Source organism: Amblyomma mixtum, chromosome 8, assembly GCF_055824585.1.
Source record: "Amblyomma mixtum isolate Tamu chromosome 8, ASM5582458v1, whole genome shotgun sequence".
NCBI classification, from domain to species: domain Eukaryota; kingdom Metazoa; phylum Arthropoda; class Arachnida; order Ixodida; family Ixodidae; genus Amblyomma; species Amblyomma mixtum.
The window spans coordinates 13,698,576-13,722,604 of NC_143019.1; the positions used below are offsets into that span (position 1 = coordinate 13,698,576).

Below are 24,029 nucleotides of genomic sequence, written 5' to 3' on the forward strand. Positions count from 1 at the left end.
TCAGTCCTTTTTGTACGGAAAATCTTTACCTGGAGCTGCAAGTATGTTCTTAGAATCAGCATGCACAGTGAGCGCGAAGGAATGGGATAAGACAGACAGCAAAGGCACATACGTGGTCCCGTGTGTTGCAGACAGGAACCCAGCCACAAGACGAGCCATAGACACAGACGGCACCATCAGAATCCACATAGCAGAGTGAGCCTTCATCTGTGAACCTGCGCAGATAGCAGACCCAACACATGAGCAGCAAGGCTAGCAAAGTGATTGCGACATACAGCCACATGTGCATGCCACTGCCGATGTGTTTGCCCCTACTCTAAGAGCTCTGGAAGAGACGGTACACAAGCTGTTTTTTCGTGCTGTGCATACTTTTAAAAACAAAGCTATGGCTACTATGCCTTTGTTGTTATGTTCTTGCAGTTTAACTGTGTTGTTAAACAAACAGAGAGATGACCCTTGCGTTTTTCTCTCTTTTGAGAGGCTTCACTTTTTCTCTCGGCATTGCACTGGTGAGCTGGAAGCGATCACAACATGTCCCGTACAGCTTGCACACCGCTGTCAGTGCAGAACATGTGGCAAATCCTCTATGCTAGGTCAATTACAAGGCGCAATGGTGCGTCTTCAACTGCACCCTCTCACGGTGCGCCCATAAACATGACCTCCTTTCTTCACAGGCAAAGACACTCGGTTATGATAACGTTATTTTCGTTGTGCCTGACACACAACAGCCCAGCATGCGAAGGACACGTAAAAAAATGGTGAGCACGTAAACAAACACAAAGATAAAACGAAGGTGAGTTGGGACACTGTCTCGAATGCCAGACTCATGACATGTACTTATATCACAGGTTAAGCGAAATTTTCATAGTCAGTTCTTCCTAATCACCATTAATAGCCCTTTAACTAGTTGGCTCAGAGCCATATGGTCTAAGCAATAAACGGAAAGAAGGTAGTAGTACAAGGTCGACATGTACAGTACGGTCCACCCTTAAAGGGAACATGCAATCGCGTGGCCTCCGCACGTCGCGGAGCACTCCCGCCGAGCCCGTTCTCACCCCATCTAGGCAGCAGGACTTCGCGAAGCGCGGAGGCCACGCAATCGCATGTTCCCTTTAACGGTGGACCGTACTGTACGTGTGACACACTCACCCTGCCCAGGCAAGCCGCTGCCTCTCGCCCAATGGTACAGGTATTGGGGCCTCGGGATCCCTGGCGGCACCACCCACTGTGTACAGCACCACGGCCAGTGCCTGACGCTCGGCTGTGACACCTGAGCACGCAAGAACCATGCCACCACTCAGGACTCCCAGGCTTCAAAGCGCAGGACGAAGCGAAAGATCCGAATGTATGAAAATGCAATCAACACAAAGAGCTGTGGCTGGAACAGAAGTGCTGCGGAAATGAATAAGGCAGTGGTGAAATTTCCAAAACTTTTTAACTGACCTCTGTCCTCCTGACTGTTTATTTTTCTCAAGTGGCATCCTGCGATACTCGGGTTAAGTGGGAAGGGCATGACTTATTATTTTCATGCAAGAGCGATTTTTTAAGTCCACTACCTAATACAATGTCATCATGGCAAGATGGGAGGACCTTCAGAGAAGGAACACCTGGAACAACTTCTCTACAATCCATATAAGTAGACCTTGCAGCTGTACTCTAATTACAGGAAAGCATGTGCAAGAAAAAAGAAAGGCAGTCTTTCTTGTTTCAAAATTGTCTACGGGCCACAAGGTAAAATGTGTGACTCTCCCAAGAACTTGCTAAGACCCATGCACAGCAATGCCATAATGTTGACAAAACACCATTTCAGCCCCGCAAAAAAAAAGAAGCAAAAATAAATAAATAGTAATAATAAAGATGGCAATGCAAGCAAAAAAAAAAAATATGGCTGCAGCCATGCAACAGCAAGAAAGCAGTGGTTGTCCGTAGTGGTCTCCAGTGCCCAGACCGGTGAAAGTGCCGAACAAAAGGAGTACCCACCGGCCCCCTGGTGGAAGAAAAGGGCCAGCGAGCGGCCTGAAGCGGCGAGGGATACGACAGGCCCTGGGGCACGCCAGACGCCCTTCTGGAGGCCCCCTAGTGACCAGAGGCGCAGTAGTCCAGAGCCACAGCAGGCTGCCACCCAGTCCTCGCCCAATGCCAGCACCTGCACCCACACACAGCTCCACTTAGAATTCTTTGTATATGTACAGGGTGTTTCAGCTAAGACTTTACACAGTTTCTAAAAATAGGCTTCTTGAGGTAAAAATATGGCTTTTTCGACATGGTATTACCAGCGTTGGCAAACACCAGAAAACCGGCGAATCGTCTTAAGTAGTAGGTTAACTAATTTTTGATAATGAACTTTTTAACTAGTAGAGTTAGGCTCCTAGTTGCATTTAGAGATTTGTAGCTGGTCGTTAGTAATAGCCATATCAGTTTTTAGAATTTCGAAAACACGACTACCCTCACCGCTGTGGCTCGACAAAATTTGGCTGCATAGTACGAAAATACCCGCGCTTTCGAAAGCACGCAGGCAAAGCAACGCCTCCAGTGTGCATAACTAGTCGAAAAAGCCCAAATTTGTCGATCCGCAGCGCCAAGGGTAAATGCATTTTCGAAATTCTAAAAATTGATACAGCTATTACGAACGACCGGCTACAAATTTCTAATTGCAACTAGGCGCCTCTACTAGTTAAAAAGTTCATTATTAAAAATTAGTTAACCAGCTTACTACTTGAGACGATTCACGTTTTCTGGTGTCCGTCAGCACCGGTAGTATTGTGCCGCAAAAGCCATATTTTTGCCCCAAAAAGCTTAATTTCGAAAATTTTTTAAAGTGTTCGCTGAAAAATCTGGTATATTGGTCTTGATATCTGGGGTTTAACATTTCAAAGCTATCCATGGGTTATGAAAGATGGCGTACGGAGGGTTCTGGATTATTTTCATTAACCTGACGTTCTTTAATGTGCACTGACATCGCAGAGCGCATAGATGTTCTTGCACTTCGCCTTCATGGATATGCAGTTGCCACAGCTGGGATCCGATCCTGAGCCCTTGGACACCGCAGCCAAACACTGCTGTCATTAAGCCACTGCAGTTTGTTGCTCGGAGGTAGCCTACACTATGGCTAGTGCATACGTTAGAGGGACTGACAAATGAACTTAAGGACCCAATTTTTTTTTACACAACCGAAAACAGAGTCCAAGGGGCCCAATTTCACGACAGTTTTATCACAAATGCTGCAAATAATTTTTTATCTATAATTTTTAGATAAATTCATGTATCGCAGTGCTGAAAACCATGATCAATTAGCATGACAGCAACTGGATGCTGGCAAAAAGTGATCACCTAGAAACTAATACAGCCCCGGCTGCCAGACAGTAACTAGACGACAGCAGTGCAGCGTAGCATGTTTGAGCTTCTACACCAACTAAACCTGGCACGGCACTGACATATGCCTCGTCGACGACAGTTTGATGGATCATAGTTACCATTTAAACTAAGAAATGCACAAAACTGGTGGCATGTAGCAACAAACGTTCAAAGCACTTATCGAAGGGGACTTTGCTTGCGGAGGGCGCTACGCTTTTATTGAAGGGCACACTTATGAGATCGCAAAATATAATAAAACATGACAAAACCTCTGAAAGAAAAAAACAATGCATTTGACAACACTGAAGTAATATTTTTGCAAATATGTGATTAAAACATAGTGACTGGCTAGTTGGTTCTGCATACTGGAAAATTGCAGCGCAGCAGTAACACGGACGAAACGAGAAGAACGCAAACACAAGCGCAGCGCTTGTGTTTGAGTTCTTCTCGTCTCGTCCTTGTTACTGCTGCGCTGCAGTTTTCCAGTAAATATGTGATCACCCGGTGGGATAACCAATAATAGCAAGACTACACCACAAGATACTGCATCAGCTTGTTTTATGCATTTTCAGAGCCAACTTAAAATTACAAATCCTTGTTTGATATTACAGTGCTTGATTCTTCTGCCATGAGGCAAGATCTTTTCCTTTCCATCATAATTCTTGTGGCATGTTTAGGTAAGCTGCTGATCTCTTTAATAGTTCTCACAGGGGTTTGTTGAAGTGGGAACAACTAAAAATGTAAAACCCTGCAGTCAATGAGAAATCCTCTGTGGAGCGATTGATGTTGAGAAACCACATGAGTGTTCCTTGGTCCCTTGAATGGCCTTTGAGGTGAAATGATGCTCATATGTGCTGGCCCTGACTGTGCACAAGGAACCCAAATGCAGTCCTGAAATGCCATTCTTGGTTTGCGGCAGCCACTAGGCTGAGTGTAGAGTTTCTTAACATTACCTATAGTAGTCGGATACAACTCAAGAACGAAGCGCCTTTTCTCAGGCAAAGAACCCCGTTACAACCAATGGCGTTGGCCGATTCTCATGACCCTACTAGCGTCACAATGCAGGGAGTGGCAGATAAAAGAGGATAGTCCCCTCCCTGCATTGTGACGCTAGCAGGTTTATCAGAATCGGCCGACAGCATTGGTTGGAAGGGGATCCTTTGACGGGAAAAAGCCGCTTCTTTCTTCAGTTGTATCCGACTAGAGAGGGAAAGCCGGCGCCACTGCACTTCATTCACCATGAAGAGGCGCAGGAATGTTGGGAAGGTGATGTTTCGAATTTGGCCTGACACACGAACGCACACATGCATGCACGCACGCACACATATTCATTCATTCGTTCATTCATTTGTCCATACTATCGGTCCTAGTTTGGACCCAGATAGGGGTGGGCACTGAAACAAAACTACAAAGCAAAGTGCACAAAGCCGTACATCATAACAACATGTGTGCTGTTCTAAGCAACCACAATCGGCACACGCTCAAAAATGGCGACCAGAGTTATACAATGACAACAAAAACCGCGACAGTACTAGCTTGTAATATTGTACACTTCTTCAAGGCGGGACTGAAATTGTTCGTGATTTGAGGCTATAACGACATTTTCTGCGAGTCTGTTCCAGTGTCTCGCTGCAGATAGAAGGAATGAATGCCTGAAGCATTCCTTCGAAAATTTCACCTCTGCCACACATTTGCTATGCTTATGACGGGTTCTTCGCGTTAAGTCATTCTGTATGTAATGCTGTTTGTCAGCATGTACCATGCTACTCATAATGTCATATAACAGGTGCAGCCGCTTCTGTTCCCTTCTAATCTCAAGGAGAGGCAAGTCAGCTCGTGCGTAAAGTGGGGTAACGGATTCTTTCCTGCGGTAGCATGAGTACACAAAACGCAAAGCACGTCGCTGGACTTGTTCAAGCTTCAGAGTTAAAGTTTTGGTATATGGATGCCATGCTTCACATGCGTATTCCAGTATAGGATGGACCAACATCTTGTATGCGCATAACTGTCTCAGGGGAGGCATGCTTAAGCATACGCCTGATGTATCCTAACCTTTTGTTAGCTTTACCTACAACTGTTTTTACATGTGCTGTCCATGTGAGGTTTGAGGTTACAGCAAGGCCTAGGTATTTGCAATCAGTTGCTCAGTTTAGCTGATTTCCGTGAAGGTTATATAAAAGTTCAGAGGCTGTCGTTTGTGTGTTACTGACATGACTACTGTTTTGTTAGCATGAATTTAGCCGCAACAGTACGATTCTTCTCGAGGAAAATCTAAAAAAAAATGATGTGAAAGTTTTCACGCCAGCTTAACACCAAACTTACCTTGCATTCAATTTATTGAAGAAGTGAAAAACGCACTACTGAAATAATTTAATCTGTGCTCAGAGGAGAGCATTGCAGTGCAGCTGCAAATGCCAAGGCAGAGTCCGCGTTTTTGGCCAAACACAAGCCAAGCCAAATAAGAAACCTCGTCTTCCGACATTCCCGCTATGGATGAAGTGTTCTTCAAGAAACTCGCATAGACGATGGCGTCACCATTCTCAAGGCAATATATTGAAAAACTCTATGGGTTGGGCCACTAACTTTTTCCTGAACAAGCTCGCACTGCCACACAGTACAGTCCAAGCAGTTTCGGCGACGATTACTGCATGTTCCATAGGAGTAGCAGCAATATCCTGTTTTTTTGTCCGAAAAGACAAATTTTCCAGTGACATTGCTCAATCATGCATCAGGGTGGCCATGTAACAGGAGCACTAATTTTGCAAGAAATTGCACTGCTGATTTTATAGGCCATCGCCTTATCTCCTAGTGAGAAGTGATAACTGCAAATAAGCATGATCATAGTTAATCGTAACCATATCCTTGACCATAGATAATCAATGGTAAATAATACAGGTGGACTGAAGCGCAATTTGACTTATGAGATGAAGGCTGCTGCAGTCAGTCAACGGAAGCCCACCTCAACAGCGTCAGTGGGCGTGTCGACAGACCACTCCTTCTGGCCGTCCCATGATGCAAAGTGGACGCACTCCAGGCGCTGTGGTCCAGCCAGCACCAGGGCCTGGTCGCTGAGTGCCGCCAGGGTGTGGCCCAGGGGGTTGCCCCGGTACATGGAGTGGTGCACTGAGGCATTGTGGAACTCCACATCGATGCTGCTCTCTTCGGCCGTGCTGTGCGCCCGCACAATGCCCATGGAGTTCCACACCTGAGACAAGGAGAGATCTTGTCAGTCACACCAGGCTGACAACTGCCCCACCTACTTGTAAAACGCTCTCCGTCAAATAGTTCTGCAGTCATAAACGATTCATCTGAAGCCCTCGGACACCAACACCAGCTAATCACACTGCTTGTCCTCCAGATAACGAAAATGAAAAGCCAGCGTCTAAGAGGATGACCAAACCCATCAATGTTCAGAGCCTAGATGGACAGGTGCTTCTGTGTGATCAGATGAAAGAAGGAGGGCTTCTATGCTCACACGCTCACACATAAAAGTCTCGCTTTATAAGAAAGACAAAGCTGCTTTGCCTGTGGCAAGGAGGTTGCTGGGAAGCTTCATTAGTTTGACCATGTGGCCCAAGCCAGTTAAGTAGTGTCGCTCACCACCACAGGTTACAGGAAAAAACAAGGGGAGGCCAAGAAGAGTTCCAAGATAGCAAGGCATGCGGATGCACAATGTGTGTGCTGAATATAAGCCCAGACTGGAACTTTATTGCTGGATAAGCTCACTGGAGCCAAGTGAACGTGAGAGTTTTACAATGCTCACCATGAATCGGTGCTGCAGGTGGCAAGGTGTAGAACCTGGCTGGAAGGCATCTTGCACCAAGCGGGGCCGGTAGTCGGGCAGCACGGACGGCTGCGTGGTTGGCTCTGCGGCAAGCGCTTTGGCTGGCTCCGCGGCACGGTCTTCATCCGCGTCGGAGTCCCCAAAGATGAGCGGCTCGTAAGTTGCCTTGATCTGGCCCAGGTCTGTCGGGAAAGAACAGCACAAAAGAAGCCACACGCTGGGAAATGTGCTCACAATGCACTGGACGTCCGCACAAAGCCACCCTGCTGAAATCCATCTGTGCTTCATCAGAAATCACAAAAGAGTACACCAAGGTTACTTTGTGTAATTTTTTTGTGAAAACACACAGCTTTACGTGTAGTACCACAAGAAATCTGTGCGCAATCCACAGGCTGTTTATGAAGTGGCATAGCTCATCCTTACCGCAACCACACAGAAAAGCATGAAACTGCCAGAGATTTCAGTGTTGATTGGCATTCATAAAAACCGTTCAGTCAGTGCTTACTTACCAACATCACCAACCAGTATTGAAATAAAGAGGTCCCAGATTCAACTGCAAGCTTGACCAGGATGCAAGCACTATCTTACAAACGAAGGAGGACAACGCTGAACAATACTGCAAGAATCAGCGCATGGGGCTGAAACTGCAAGAACTGCAAGACTGCAAATGCTTAGCACCTCGTTGATGCCACTTGAAAGCATTTCATGTCCTTTCGAGATTCATCTTTCCCTTGATGCTCAGCTACTAGTTCATCAATTTGTTTTGCCCTGCACTGCTTTCTGTGATGTGAACCATGCTCTAGCAATTTTTCTACTTTAGCTCTCATCTATCCATGCAGTTGAGAGTGGATAAAAAGCTGGTTTGCTCAATCATTATGCCTAACCTGCCTAGGTAAATCTCAGTGGGCTGATGACCATGGGCAAATCAGAAGGAAACATACGAGTCGAAGCCCTCAGGTCTGCCTTCCTCTAAATGAGCTTGTGATAATGAGGAAGCTGATGTAGTGCAACGCATGCATACATGCATGTGCATGTGAAAGAACGACCAAGGACAGAACAGCTTGCTCTGAGGACGTTTGTTGCATCCTCGGCCAACTCGCCCAACAACTGGTATTGCTGTGCTTGCTGTTTCCTAGCACTCTGTTTGATACAACATATTCTGGTGATGAGGATAGGAAGGGAGAACTCCCATAGGACCAATGGGCGACAATGACTGAGTCAAATTGTGTACTAAAGAATTCCTGCATAAGCCAGTGTACCCTTCCAATTATGTAGTAATCTGCAATGCATTAAGTAGCATTTTCATTCAGTAATGCTGTGAATGTACCGATTTACATAGCTTACAAAGGTAGAATATAAAAGGTCACTATCCCGTCTTTGGGAGTGGTTAGAGTTGAAATTGAAAAAATGGTGCAGCAATTATGCTGATGCGGCAGAATCCCAAAGCAGCAGTGTTTGTTGGGTGCCACAGCATCCCGCATAACTATGGCAGATACAATTGAAGAACAAAGCTCCGAATGCCCCTCAGTGGAGGCCCTCCCAACGGGGTCAATCATTTATCATGACGTTGCAGCTAATCCCTTGGAATGACATCGGAGGTGGTTGGCAGATTCCTCTAAGAAATGAGATTAACCACGACATCCTAATAATCTGTCAACACCATAGGCGGGAGGGCCCCCTTTAAAAAGCATTTGCCACTGCGTTCTTGAGTTATATCCGACTATAGCATAGCTGCTTTGTTACAACTAGGATATGTCACAAGCAAACTGGTAATTTTTATGCCCAGAGATGATGCCATAACACCATCGCAGAGACTACATCTCCAAATTCATGCTGGCACTATGCCTGTATATCGAAGCCCATGGCCCCACAGATATGCAGCACTTACCTATGCCATCATCTTCATCGTCTTGCTCCTCATCCTCCTCAGCCTCCTCGGCCTCGGAAGAGATAAAGTCCACTTTGCTGGAAGGCTGAACAAAGCAGGTCATTTAAAATTAGGCATCAGGAAAGGTTTCTCATTACAAGTGTCACAGCATGCACAGCATGTGGCCTAACAGTGTTTAGTTAGCAGGTGTGAAGAAAATGAAAATTGGTTTTTGAGGAAAGGAAATGAGGCAGTAACTGTCTCACATCTCCTTGAACACCCGAACAGCACCTAAGGGAAGGAATGGGGATCTTTAATGTGTACCCATATCACACATGGGTGCCTTTTGCGTTTCGCCTACATCGAAACATGGCCGCCGCAGTTGGGTTCGAACCCAGGAACTCCGGCTCAGTAGCCGACCACCCTAACCACTGAGCCACCACGGCAGGTAGGTGTGAGTTCAACTCCTTTAAAAATAAGTGTTCTTCCACTCAAACTCGACTTCACTCAATGTAAAATCAATAAAGAAACATTGTCATCAAGTCATGTCCCAACCGTAGGCCCACACGAAAAAAGCAAACAGAATTCAGTACCACACAAACGGATTACATTACAGTTACAGGGTAAACAATCAACAAGTCAGAAAACAAGGCCCAACCACAAAAGATATTTGATATTTTTCCCAAGACACACACCACAATCAGACTCCAAGACCAGACTTGGACAGTTAATTCAAATTCAAAGGCCTGCATTCAGACTCTCTCACTGCAACTCAACTGATGAAACATGCATAAACATAACAGTGATGAGCAATAAAAAGCTTCCAAACCTTTTGCCATCCAATGGGGCAAAGGAATGATCATGGTAGATTTGCCCTATGTACCTTCCTCCCCCACATGCAGCTGCTCACAAGCAGTCAGAACACAAGACAAGAGATGGCACATTCTCAAGAACCCCCCCCTTCTATGGCTGACATGTGCAGGGTGAACTACACTTAATGGAAACACTTGAGCATGCGATTCTGTGGCCCACACAACACCAGTTCAAACACGTATGCGCTGAGGTGTTACCACTAAGCGTGGCCCACCCTGTACATCATGGCTCGAGCATATCTTGGCAGCGTCCTTTCTTTGCCAGCAGAGGGAGAAGTTACCGGTCAAAACATAATTTGTTGACATAAAAGGTGGCGCCAATGGCTACCAGAGAAAGTCCCTCTGGTAGCCATTGCTGTAAAAAGCTGAGAAGCCTTCTGGCATGAAACTATCTGAATAGGCAAATGAAATTTTCGTGAAAAAGATTAATTTACTGAAGAATGGTCACATATAAGTCAGCTCTGATTACAGGTTGACCCCTCAACTCACAGCCCTCATTGGCAAAAGAAAATACTACTCCAAATATAAGTCAACACATCATAAAAGCCGTTTGTGCATTAAAAATGTGCTCATGTAAACTGCCCACAGCCACACCAGATGCATGCTGCAGATAGACTCACTTTTCCTTCAGTGGCTGCTGCCTTCTGCTGTTTGGTGTTGCCTGCATCAATGCCATCAACAAGTGCTAGCTGACCCTGCAAACACACAACCCGTGTCAGGGTCTCCGTACAGAGGCAACAGAGTGGCTGTCTCAGAACACACCCAGTAAATGGGAGAAAGTACACATAGTGTCAACTTCTACGAGCTCAACCCCTTGAAAAGATGTAAACCCAGGTCAAATTACCCAGTTTGAAGTAAACGATGCATTTGAACACTGCAGTGAGTATAACAATCTTCCAAAGTTTCCTGTGCTTCCACTTTATGTCCAGTTTCTTTTCATATCAAACCCCATCTAATACCTTTTTTTCTTAACAGGTTTACCAGAACACAGTGTATGAACAGATGGATGCCTTGGCTGGTGGCTTTTTGCAGCTCAGCTGAAAGCAGGGCATGAACCTAACAAAGTGAGCACATGTGCTGTTCACGTAAAATATAGCCTGTTCATTTTCACTGAATTACGATATACTGCTCTTGTTTCAGCACTGAGCATACACAAGCTGAGCAGAACCCTTCTTTTTTCTCCCTCTTGGTTTGGCTTATGGGGTTTTAACGTCCCAAAGCGGTTCAGGCTATGGGACGCCGTAGTGGAGGGCTCCAGAAATTTCGACCACCTGTGGTTCTTTAACGTGCACTGACATCGCACAGTATAAACGGGCCTCTAGAATTTAGTCTCCATAGAAATTCGACCGCCACAGCGGGGATTGAACCCACGCCTTTCGTGTCAGCAACCGAGCGCCATAACCACTCAGCCACCACGGCGGCTTTTCTCCTCTTGAGTAGAAAGTCACATCAAGGAGGAACAGATGCAATCACTTCTTTATCACGCTTTTCTGACTACAGTCGGATACAAGTCAAGAAAAAAGCGGCTTTTCCCGTCAAAGGACCCCCTTCCAGCCAATGGCGTCGGCCAATTCTCATCAGCCTGCTAGCGTGACAATGCAGGGAGTGGCAGATGAAAAGGGACAGTCGCCTCCCTGCATTGTCACGCCGCTCCATGCATTGTCGTCCTACTCCCGCTAGCAGATTCCTGAGAATCTGGCGGCGCTATTGGCTGGAATGGGGTTCTTTGACGGGGGAAAAGCCGCTTTTTTCTTGACTTGTAGCCAACTATACCAGGCAGATCTATGGTTAGCATGCTCTAGCCCTCGCTGTCATTTCTCTAATTTTAGAAAAGTGTAAACATTTGATGTTCAATTCGTGGAGCTCAGGACAGTTTTTTTTCTTCTGAATATTATATTTTTGTATGCAATGTGATCAAAACTGAAGCTTGGGCAAGTTGGTAATCTACTGAGTAATGCAACACGATTTGAAACTGGGATGAAGGAAGACAGACGAGGGCGCACTCGTCCTCCTCTGTCTTCTTTTGTCCCAGTTCCAAATCGCGCTGTATTACTCAATCAATGATCAAAAAGCACCACAATTTGCACAGCAATGATTATTTCTGTAAGCAAAAGTGCCAAAAGCTTGCTAGTACATTGTCTGTACACCATGGTGGCAAAGATTAGCGGCACCTGATAGCAGCCCATAGCATCATGACAAACAGCACCAAACATGCAGAGATATTGCAAAAGCTTTACTCTTTCGACTGTAAGCTACATGCGCAACATTCCAACACTGCTAGGCTTGTCATTTTGCTAAAAATGAGACAATGCAACACAAATCACAGTGAACACAACTATACACAAAGCAACACCACAATTTGGAGCACGATAGCAAGTTAGTGGCGCTGTTTGACACCTCTATTTTGGTGCTGGTCTCCTTAACAGTCAGCAGTGACTGTTCTTAGAGTTATAAATGTAAACAGTTGTATCACCTAGAATTTTGCACAGGCACAGGGTGGGCAGGAATTCTAACTTCACATTTTCATCTTCCAAAGGAATACGAGGTGACATCAATTTGCTTCACTTGACAATAATGGCTTGACATGACCGCAGGAAACAAACGCCCCAATTATCCCTAACCTGTGCAGCGATTACCTTCACAGCCATAAAAAAAAAACACAAATAAGCAGTGGTTACTCTACTTCAGATTTAATACAAAATTTTTTTGTTTCAGAAGACAACACTGCTTTCTGTCCAGTGCCCAGGACACTTACAACCCAATGATGGTTGTAACTGTCATGGACATCTGCAGGACATCCCATGGACATCTGCAGGACATCCAAGGGAGTTCCAGTGCCCATTGGGAACTGCCCCTGCACAGGCCAAGAAGTATCTCACCTGGGCGTTGCAGTAAGCCAGCTCTTTCAGGCGGGGGTTCCAACACAGGCTGCAGATATCCTCGCCACAGGACAACCTGCATACACGACAGAAAAGAATAAATCAGAGCATCGGCCAGCACCAGGCATGCAGTTTTCTCCCGTGTGAAACAAGAGGCCACTCGACACTTAGGTACGTGGTTAACTCAGTAAGTCTGCAAGTAGGATTCACTCTTAAAATACAAAGTAACGCAGGTGATTAAGAACAGCGATTAACACACACGGCAAGTGGCACAGACACATGTCAGAGTTGAGGTTCTCCGGCACTCATCCCAACTGATGCTACAGTTCATTGCTTTGGTCTGTGTTTTAACAATGAAGGAGCACACACCCTGAAAGCCCCAGTGCATCACAATGACAGCATTCAACTCCCTCGCAACAGCACTACTGAGCACATGCTATGAGGTTTCTGCAACAACCATACAAGCTTGCAAAGCTGGAAAGGAAGGTGCTTACGTGTGCAGTAGCTGATGTGCAGCCCAGTCCCACAGGAACAACTGCCCTCCGCGGGTTGCCGCTGCCAGTAGCTGCCCGCAGCCACTAAACGCCACTAGTGACACGGCCTGCAACAGAGGTGCAATGTTCACGTACAGGTGCCGCTAGACAGGCCTGCCACGAGACAGATGTTTGCAAATACAGAAGATTGAAAAAAAGGACGCCACCATCTGGAAGGCGTTGAAGTAATGAGCGTTAGCTGTTTGGTTAGCTAGAATTGATATGAACGAGATCAAAGTACGTGGCAGGTGGCTATTTCTACAATGTTATTGTAGATGGCGCTACAAGTCTCAATGAGAGATGTGCTGTTTTCTAGTTGCTGCCATAGATGGCGCTGTGATCTCAGGGTGGTAGCAGACCCCAAGAAATCTCAAAACGTGATGAGTAATTGCTACCACAAATGGCGCTGTGATTTCAGGGGTGGCAGCAGACCCCACGAAATCTCGAAACGTGATGAGTAAGAGCTAATGCTCTTAAAAAAGGACTGCATGATGTTTATTAGCGACAGAAAGCAGTTGCAGCTTCCTAGCAAACCAAAACACCAAAGCTGAATCCTGTTTATCTAGCTATTTATTTGCAATAAAGAACCAAAAAATTTTTTTTTTTTTTCATTCGTTTCCTCAGAGGCCCTCAGTATGGAGCATTACATGAGGGAGAGGAAACCACCTTTTTCACAAATTGTGGCACCCTCTGGGGAGTGGTGAAAAAAGTGGTGAAAAAAAAAAACGCAAATGGGAGACGCAATCGGCTCCATGAGAGCCAGAGGTGCCAGTGAAGTCGCGAGTGCATGACAGCTACCGCCATCTGTTGCATGCGCCTCTCACTAACATGAACTGCGCATGTGCAGTAGGAGCTGGCGGTTTGTTTTCAACCAGTGCAGGTGGAGGAGAAGAGGCGCACATGTGCAGACATAGAGTTTCTTACTATTACCTAGAGGGAAAGCTGGCGGCGCTGCACTTCAGCCACCATGGACGCTCAAAGCATCATGGGGCGGTGAGCTACTTGTTGCGGAACAGTTGTAGTTTTTCAGGAACACGGAGTGTCATTACTAAGATGTTTCATTCCAAAAACGCCGTTCGTGTGTGCGCAGACGACTTTCGCGCGAACGCAGTGTGCAAAAACCATAGTAGTAAAAACGCATAGACACACGACGCCAATAAAAGATTTTACTCTTCCGAAATGCCATTAAAAAACGCCTTAAAGTATCTAAGCAACAAAATTTTTTTTGAAAACATACTATTTTCTTTTAAAAGTGCGCCTGTTAATTACGAAATATTAGTTTTTTTAGTGTTCATCACTTGACCAATAGGAAAGCTAGTCATCTCTTATTTTCGGCAAATTTTGCACTTAAATGCTTTTCTGCTCATTTGTTGCAATCATTAGACACGATATTGAATATTAGGACGTTTGTAGTTATCAAACAACTTTATCTTTCTATTATTTTTGGCCAAAAGTTGCAGTTCCGCAACAAGTAGCTCACCGCCCCATGATGCTTTGAGCGCCCATGGTGGCTGAAGTGGTCTCGAGGGGTCGCCATGCAAACTCCCATAGACGGGCCGCCAGCTTTCCCTCTAGGTAATAGTAAGAAACTCTATATGTGCAGAGCAGCCACTTGAAAAAGACGAATTTCAGTAACAGAAGTAAATGGAATGTCTAGAGAGAAGCAACATGCCACCGAATTCCACTGCTACAAAGTGAATGTCTGAAAAGGGGCAGGCTGCCACTGTACAGCAGCCTCCTTCCCCCTTGCTGTTTGTTGGAAAGTCCCCATCAGTTCTCACCTCCGAGACTGAGCTGTGTGCCAGGGTGTCCACCTTGTCCCAGGAGCCACGGGTGGCCAACCGGACCTCCGAAAACACGGGCACAGCCAACTGCACAAAGACCGTATTTAGTATTAGTGACAGTTCATTAATAAAATAACAATGGAAGGAAAAGAAGTTGCTAGCCGCGGCATCCCCCACTGAAACCTGAAGCACCTGAGCTGGGGCAAGCTTAAGTAAAAGAACAGGGAGAGGGAAAGAAAGGGGGGAGCGAAAGAAGAAAGGATAGGGGAGAGACCACATGTGCATCAGCCATGTCTCAGGGGAAGACGGGTAAGTAATAGCTGCAGGTAGCACTGAACGCTGTCTAGTGCAAGCATCAAGGCTCTTGACTGACAAAACCGGTTTCGGCTTCAGTAGACACAATCAGTGGCGTGAAGCATGACGCACAACATGTGTGAGGCTACAGGGCACAAAGAAGAATGAACAAGCATCTGTGCAAAAGCTGCCTGCAACCAAGGCACAGCATGTCTGAACTTTGCAGATTTATTGTGTTTTAAACACTCTGACACCTAGCAGACTGCCCCAGCAAGAGAAGAGGTAGCCTCTCTAGATATTATATAATTGTCCTATTTGTTTGGCTTCTTGCTGTCAATTTGCATTTCTTACCACATCAAAAACCTTTTCGTATTTTTTTTTTCTAGATACCTGCCAAAACTAACAGCCTGATTATTTTCTTCCCGAATCCCAAATGATCATGATTCAACGGGTCTGAGTGCATGAGTGTACAGGTCCAATCACACTTGTCTGGAGTGCTCGAGCAGTGTGCTGCGGAGGAAATAAAGTGAAATCTTACAGCAGCTGCTTTAGAATTTCGCTCTATTTCATCCGCACAGCACCACTCGAGCACTCTAGACAAGTGTGATCAGGTCTGTACGTAGACACAAACATGTCCATGTGAACCCGTGACTCTGCAAATTTGAGTGAGCCCAATCTTTCAAATGTGCATGAGTCTAATTGTCTCCAAGTGAATCTGAGCCTGTCTTGGCGTGAGTTAGTTTGAGGTTGAAATTATCGGTTGCGAGCAAATATGGGTGAGTTTTGTCCATTTTGCAAAGACAGTGACACAACCCCGTTTAACATGCTTTTACACAAGAGTTCTTAATGTTCGACACGAGAGCACCACACCAGCAAAAACCAGGCATGCAGCAATCCAACCTGAAGAATTCTAGCCCGAAAAGTGTGCTGGCTATCGGACCACAGCCACACATGCATGCTCATTACTTGTGGCCACATTCTTGCAATATGAGAAGTCTGTGCAGCCCTCTAGCATTCGTCTCAAGGTGTGAAGATGTCTTGCGAATCATGGCCCATCACACTGACCTTGGCTCCTGAAGGGGACCACGCCAGACGACCAAGCACCTTTGATGTCCTGATGGGCAGAGAGGTACAAAGGGGCAGACAAGTGTAGCAAACACTCACTAAGTATTGCAAGGTATCAGATTTGATCAATCCTCACAAGAGACGATGACATTTTTGTTTACTTTTGCTTTTTTACTTCACTGCTATGTGCAATTTTGTGTTAAAAATTTTGTTTGTTTTGTTTTTTGTTTTTTTTTTTCTATGTTAGTATGAGTGTTTAGACAAGTAATGTATGCATATGGAGGTATTTCTCCCCCTACTGCCTGATCAGCCAACAAGCAAAATGTGCTTAGGCAGATCAGAATTTATGAATGTGTATGTATACAGACAAATAAAATTTTGATTTTGATTTGATTTTTTGCTATCAAAGGGCTTACAATGTAACCAGACGAACACCTATTATGAAAAAGCACTCCCTTTTTGAGTTCAAAGCATGGAAGTGCTTAAAGTTGATGCTCTCTCAATAAGAGAGGCACCCTGAATCAATCAGACAGTACAGAGTGATACATCTTGACCCATGAGCACAGTGAGAAAACAAACCATGACTTCAATGACCTGTGAACAAAGTTCTCGTGGCAGTTTTCAGTGCTGCATTTTGCTAAAGCTAAATGAAATTCACCAGAGTGAGGCACTAGGATACAATAACACTAAATATCACGAAAATATCACGAGAAGGACCACAGGTGGTCGAAATCAATCTGGAGCCCTCCGCCACAATGCCTCTTTCTAGTTTCACTCATTTCTTCATTCCTTCCCTTACAGTGCAATTCAGGTATCCACCGAGAATGAGACAGATATTGCATCCGCGCTTTCCTCAAAGCCAATTATTATTATGCACACACTGTAAACAAATTCAACCAAAAAGAAGACATTTCTAGTGTAAAGCATCAAACAGCACATGTCTTTCTTTTGCACACATTAAACTAGCTCTGAATTAGCCTGAATTAAACTAATTAAACTAACCCTAAAATTAAATAGCTCCTGAAATGCAGTGTTGCACAATTCTCTCAGAAAGGTTAATTATGTCAAACTAAGTGAAACTGAGATACTTAACGGAGCCTTGAGATTCGTTTTCCAGACAGTCAAACTAATGCACACTTCTTCTCTAAAAAAACTGGCAGAAAATTAAAACACCACGCTGGTGAGCTTCTCCATGAAGCGTTGGCCTACCGGAAGTCATTGCTCTTGGGAAGTATCGCGTGCCACGTCCTGACACAGCTCTGGTCGGACAGTTTCCACACCTTGGCCGTGCCATCACAGCTCGAGGAAGCCTGCGTGACAGCAAGGCACGCTGCAGAGCACGCTGCCACCAGCCATGCTCACATGTACTGTGTAAACTTATAAACTATTTATTTATTTATTTATTTACAGTGCCCTTAAAGGTGCACTGAAGAGGAACCTAAACTCTTATTTTTACCGCTGGAACTCGATCTACACGTTCCGAGCGTACTTAGAAACTTCGGTTTATTGCCCTGTGCAGCCGATTTCCCTAATTAAACCGGATTAACATCCAGCTCCCACCTTTTTTTTTTAATTCCCTGCATACGGCGGGAGGAGTCGACCAAAGCATGGAGTGCCTTTCAGGCAGTCGCGTGGCGGCTCTGCTTTCGCTTTTATTTTGGTTCTTTTAGGTTTTCGTGAATAAACAGGTCTAGTCAGAGACTACATAGCTGCAAATTAGGCCCACGGAAATAACAATACGCATTGACTCTTTGCTTTCACCGATCACTATGTATCACTCCGCCGATGGCAGAGCGGCAAGCCGCCATGGGACTGGGTGAAAGGTTGGTCGACTCCTCCCACCGTCTGCGGGGAATTAAAAAAAAAAAGGTGGGAGCTCGACGTTAATCAGTTTTAAATTAGGGAAATCGGCCGCACAGGGCAATAATTCGAAGTTTCCAAGAACGCTCGGAACGTGTAGATCGAGTTCCAGCGGTAAAAATATGAGTTCAGATTCCTCTTCAGTGTACTTCTAAGGGCCCTCGTGCGAGGTTATTCATAGGAGGGGGCGATGCAAGCATAAAAATATAGCACGGGCACTTGAAATGAAACAAATAATGCATGCAATAATGAAGTATGAAATAAGCTAGTAAAGTACACAAATAAAACAACAAAGAACGCAAAATAAAGTACTCAGTAAAAGTATAATGCACATAATACAACAAAAATACAACATCTGTCAGTCCATGGTTTGCTTTAATGAACGCAGAAAGGATCGTAAGTTAATCTCAGTAGCTATATGTGATGGAAGGTTGGTCCAGCCTATTATGGTGCTAGGAATGAATGATTTCACATACGTTATGCATTTTATTGTGTTATCGTGGTCACCGCAAGGAAAGACTGCAGGGTATGGCAAAAAGAAGTCATCGTGTATATTTTTTTTATTGTGTATATTTTCACCTTAAATGTGCGCCTTAACAACAGTGACCTGTGAAATACTTTCTTCAAATAATTTTTTAAATTTTAAATGCTCTTGAATGGAATTGAACATCAATACACAAAGAAATTGCTTAAATATTGAACAATTCTTGCTTCTTTTATATACCAGGTGTCCGGCTACACAATACCGTAAAATGAAATTGTGCTGCTCCATTCTTTAGCAGACAAGAAATCCTACAGGTACTGTGATAGCAAAGTTTGCCAGTTCGCGCTTAATTAATATGATACAAGCAACATGCAGCAACATCTGCTGCCATGGTGTTAATTCGTGGATTTTTTTTCGTCACGATATAGTTTCACACCTAAAAAAGTGAACAGGATACGAATTTATCAGTCCCTGATTCGACTCAGACAAGTGCTTTAAGAAGTATGAAGCTGAATGCTCTAACTCAACACACTTGATGACGAAATTTTTAGAAAAAAAAAAAAACGGCATGAAAATGGCATGAAAAAAAGGGCATGACATCATGGCACCATCGCAATTATTCTCGCTCACTCTGACCTGTTGTACCACTATTGTTCGTGTCATGCTTCGCAGTCACAGCTCAGACCACGAATGACAAGATAAGCCTCATAAATGACGCCAAAAGAATTGAGTTGGTCAAATGTTTAGGGGAATCCCCCAAGGGGAATCCCCCTACTCCACCTTGGGGGATTCCCCTAAACATTTGACCAACACAGTTCCCACTTCGAGTTATTGATCAATTCGCTCTCGCCCTACCATAAGCTTGCCGTCCTGGTTAGCTCAATTGGTAGAGCGACTGCTCCGGTGAAGTGGTGGTCCTGGGTTCGAGCCCCGGACCAGGACGAATTTTTCTTTAACTACAAAGTTTCTGAGAAAGCTGTATAGCTTTCCTTTGTAGCCGTATGGCTGCGCTCGGGTGGATGCCAATGAGTAATTACTCCCTTATTACAAAAGAATTGACAGCAAACTTCCGATGTGGGTGTTAGGACAGGTCAAGAAGCGAATTTCAGGCACCCTAGCCACAGTGCTTGCCTACATCCCAGAGAAACTTTGTGTCCTTTTGTACCATGAAACAAAACAAAAAAAAGAGCAGAGCCACTCACCACAAATTCAGCGCGGGGATCCAGGCAACAGCAGAGCACAGGAGCCATATGACCTGTCAGCAGTTGGCTGCTGCCTGATGCCACATCCACCACTTTGAGTGTGAAGTCCCTGCACGAAAAGGGAATGCTGCTGCACTAAAAACTTGCTTCAGACCAGCATCGAAAACTGAAGCACTAGTTTGGTTTGGTTCATGGGGTTTAACGTCCCAAAGCAACTCAGGCTATGAGAGACGCCGTAGTGAAGGGCTCCGGATATTTCGACCACCTGGGGTTCTTTAACGTGCACTGATATCGCACAGTACACGAGCCTCTAGAATTTCGCGCTTCGCTGCAAAAACTGCGAGGGCAGCCTCTACTGGGGTGTAGAACCCCACAACAGAAACAAACAAAAGTGGTAAGGGATTAACCAAGTTAAAGACATGCGAAAGCAGGTGTTCATTCTTCAGTTGGAGGGGACACTTGATGATGATGGATTTTTATGGCGCAAGAGCATCTGTGGCCAAAGAGCGGTGTTTTCTTCTACTCAAGGTGGGGTCAACGACCCATTTCCCAAGCATTTAACCCTAAATAAGGCGAGCACCAATTGGAGGGGACGCTTAAGCTCCACCTTCAGGGTATGACACGACAGCTTTAGTGGATTAATCCTCGTATATGCAGAATTCGTCCTTCTTTACTTCCCAGCTCCCAGCCAAAGAACACTCAAGCTTGATGGTGTGACAGCCAGTCTGTGTGTTGTAGTTTGCTTTTTGTTTCTTTTTTTTTTGCGCAGTAATTTTACCTGTCATCGAGATTAATGCACCAAAGCAGCTGACAAAAAGCTGTTTCCTAACACCTGTCAGTTCAGCAGCCCAGCTGAATTTGCCACAGTAGGCTGGCACACATTTGGACAATGAATATTTGCGAATGATTGCTTTGTTAGAAATAACCTACTAGTTTGTTCAACCGCGAAGACAAACAGACTCATACCACTGCAGACTCATACCACCGCAAAATTTAACAGTAATTAACGCGTGCATGAAACTACATTGAACGATTTCAAGATACATACCAATGAGATAAATATCCTAACAAGGAGGTACAAACATGAATACTACATTTCAACAACATATTTTTAAATTTTTAAGCCTTTAAATTTGCATGAACTATGAACCAATGAAAAGATTTTTTTTTTTTCACGAAATGAAGCGCTCGTGGTCACTTTATTTTCAGCCGCATATATGCAGCATATATCTTTGGCGTCGTATTTCTCGGAATTTGCACATAACCTTAAAATATATATAACAGAACGGAACGGCGAGTAGTGCAAGAAGCAAGAGACGGTGATCGTTCTGTGTAAACAATGCGCTCACAAACTGAGAAAAATGATGACAGAATCAAGTAGAATGGAGGCATTACCCAGAGCCAGCGACGACTGTCTTTCCATCGCTGCTGCATGCGACGGCGTAGACGTCCGACGGAAATTGTGTAGTCACACCGCTCTCCTGCCCGGTAGGAAGCTCGAAAGCTTTCACGCGGTAGCTGTCGATAGCGACGAAAAACTTGTCGCCCTGCGAAACGAAGGCACCCACAGTGTAACGCTAGCGGCGGTCGTCTACCGAAAGAACAACTTACGCCACATGCTAAGGCCAGTGCGTTCTCTCCAACGGAGTAGGACTTTGGCTCATCATCCTGGAATCCCTCCCATGTCCTGACTTCCCCATCCGAGCCGCACGTTAACAAATACCTGGATGAGACGACACTATTAGAACCCGAGAGCACAGACTGATCTGCTTTCACTGTAGGGAGCATACATACTTGCCGGTTTGGTCGTAGCACACATCGGTGTGCCCTTCGGCATGCGCGAACCTGGGGGGCTTCGCTGTTGGCGGCATTCGAAATCTTTAATACTTTCTCTTTGCCGTGTTGAGTTTCGTAGACCAACTTCAATACCGCCGTACGAACGGCGCCAATGCGCGCTTTGCCAGCTTTGCCATGCAGACAGATTGCGCGCCAAAGTGCTGTTTCCCGCAATCAATGGAAGTGGCGCTGCAATCGCCTATGAAAGTTTTCAAAATTGTAGTTCAACTGGCTCGGCTTGTGAAGACTATGTTTAATGAGCTCACAAACTTGCTTCCGATAGGAAGAGAACCCCACAAAGCTCCGTGCATAGGAGTTCGTTATTTGCAAAACGTTGACCCCGCTGGCGCCACATGCGACGTCACGATCTGAGCTTGCCGCTTCGATTAGCAAAGCGAAGGCTGCGAAGGCCAGTCAAGGCCCTTCTCGGTGTGTAACTCGTTGTTTCATCGGGTGCAGTGAACTAGTTCACTGTATCTTTCGAAAAGAGAAGGCGTTTACTGTTATCTACGAGTGCCGCGTTTCGCGTCGCGCAGTTATGAAGTCGTTTTTAAATCGCCTTTACAAGAAGATCAGGTGGTACTACTTCATGTACGATCTTCACACATCTCTTTACATGTTGGAGTCATGGGAAAAGAGAGTGTTCAGTATCCTTTTTATCTTTTCCGACGCACTGTCGTAAGTACTGCTCTTTGCTGCGAGTGTTTGATTCCCTGCGTAAACCTACTTCAATGGATTTCATCTTTCTGCTCCAGCGAGCCCGCATGTCCGTGGCTTGTCCGAAATCGGAGTCGCGCCTATCGCGATAAAACGCGCTATAGAGTCGCGTCAGCTTAACGTACCAATTGTACTGTTGTTTCGTCTTATATTGGACATGCGTTACGTTTCCTGAACCTGCGACCAGATATTGGACTCGTGGCCGTCGTGGCGATGTCAAGCTACACGACCTACGTCTTCCTGCCTCGTTACACAGAAAATGCACTGCGTTATTTTGGGGTCCTGGAGTGAATAACGCATCAAGAGCACATCGTGACCACGACGGACCTGCTGGGCCACTGCAGCGACGTCCTCATCAGATTCCTCTGCGTTCGATGTCATCCGCGCTGTCACGCCTTTCCTAGTTGCCAAGAGTGTGGTGCGGTGGACTACCATAATTCTTCCTGGCTCTTCGTGACCAACCACACGAGTGCTGTGCAGCCGCTACCCGCGCAGTCTAGCCGTTGCGCGATTTTACAGCTTCATTAGGAATCCTTTCTGGGTGTGTGGCTGGAAGTACAGGTGGTTTGTTAAGTTGCGCCCTATCATTGTGCTGCTTTGTTGCACGGTTCAGAATCCAATGTTGAGCAAACGATCAAGCACCTACTGTGTAACCTGGTTTACGTGAATGCACTGCTGGTTATTCATTGAACACTATATAATTCAAACATGTGGTCACGTCACTATCATCACTAGATATGGAAGGCGCAGCAAGCTTTGCATCGCATGTTCTTTTTGGCCAGCCTCCTTGTGCACAGGTGGCAGCAGACATTAGCAGTGAAGTAGCATGTCACATGCACACTGTATGCACGCATTCACTTGTCCTGAGAGCTAAACATTGAGTGCGCTGCATTGACGACAGGACAAAGGAACCAAATACTTATACAATGCACATCAGAGTTTACATATGCAAGTGCATTTTCTATTATTTTTACGATGATCCTAGGAGCAATGTAAGTCAATAAAAGTTATTTGTATGGCTTTAATGTAAGGTGTCCCATGTTTTCTGGATCATGGCATAAGGTAACAAATGGTTGCAATTGCTTTAATGCTTTGAAAAGTTATAATACTATTTGACATAACGTAGTGATTCAGTGCCAGTTGCATTCTATATTGAATGACTGACAGCATGGGAATGTACTACATCCCAGTTCCAGTGGCACCTAAAATGATAATCTTTGAAGTCCTTTTTGCATATAGGAGGAACAGGAAAAGGAAAGGGAGGGAAAAAGAGAAGGAAATAAGAGAAAAATACAGTATGTGAAGTCACTAAGCATGCGGATAAATTTCGGACAGGAGGACCAGGCCATCGTCAGGAGCACGCCGCGATCGTGAGGGCCATGGCCGGGTTTTCACATCAGTGCGCAGCTGGAGTCGACGCCGCCGCTGGTGCCTCCGGATAACACGTTGGCCTTTTTCTGAGAGACCACCACGTTCTGGCCCTGCATGTGCGCCACCT

At 45.3% G+C, this 24,029-nt stretch overlaps 1 protein-coding gene across 1 annotated transcript in view; it reads right to left on the reverse strand.

Annotated features, from left to right (window-relative positions):
- The window catches only part of LOC149331410 (WD repeat and HMG-box DNA-binding protein 1-like), a 34,283-nt gene extending 10,471 nt beyond the window's left edge, over positions 1–23,812 (reverse strand). Inside the window, exons 1-16 of the mRNA XM_089556542.1 lie at positions 21,773–23,812; positions 21,590–21,701; positions 21,374–21,525; positions 19,979–20,087; positions 17,642–17,742; positions 16,433–16,481; positions 15,071–15,160; positions 13,251–13,357; positions 12,757–12,832; positions 10,498–10,572; positions 9,027–9,111; positions 7,118–7,320; positions 6,314–6,559; positions 1,981–2,146; positions 1,150–1,270; positions 113–215 (exon numbers count right to left, since the gene is read on the reverse strand). Coding sequence (XP_089412668.1) covers positions 113–215; positions 1,150–1,270; positions 1,981–2,146; positions 6,314–6,559; positions 7,118–7,320; positions 9,027–9,111; positions 10,498–10,572; positions 12,757–12,832; positions 13,251–13,357; positions 15,071–15,160; positions 16,433–16,481; positions 17,642–17,742; positions 19,979–20,087; positions 21,374–21,525; positions 21,590–21,701; positions 21,773–21,849 — 1,872 coding nt within the window. The 5' untranslated portion in view covers positions 21,850–23,812. The remainder of the gene's footprint in view (positions 1–112; positions 216–1,149; positions 1,271–1,980; positions 2,147–6,313; positions 6,560–7,117; positions 7,321–9,026; positions 9,112–10,497; positions 10,573–12,756; positions 12,833–13,250; positions 13,358–15,070; positions 15,161–16,432; positions 16,482–17,641; positions 17,743–19,978; positions 20,088–21,373; positions 21,526–21,589; positions 21,702–21,772) is intronic.
- Positions 23,813–24,029: the final 217 nt, after the last annotated feature.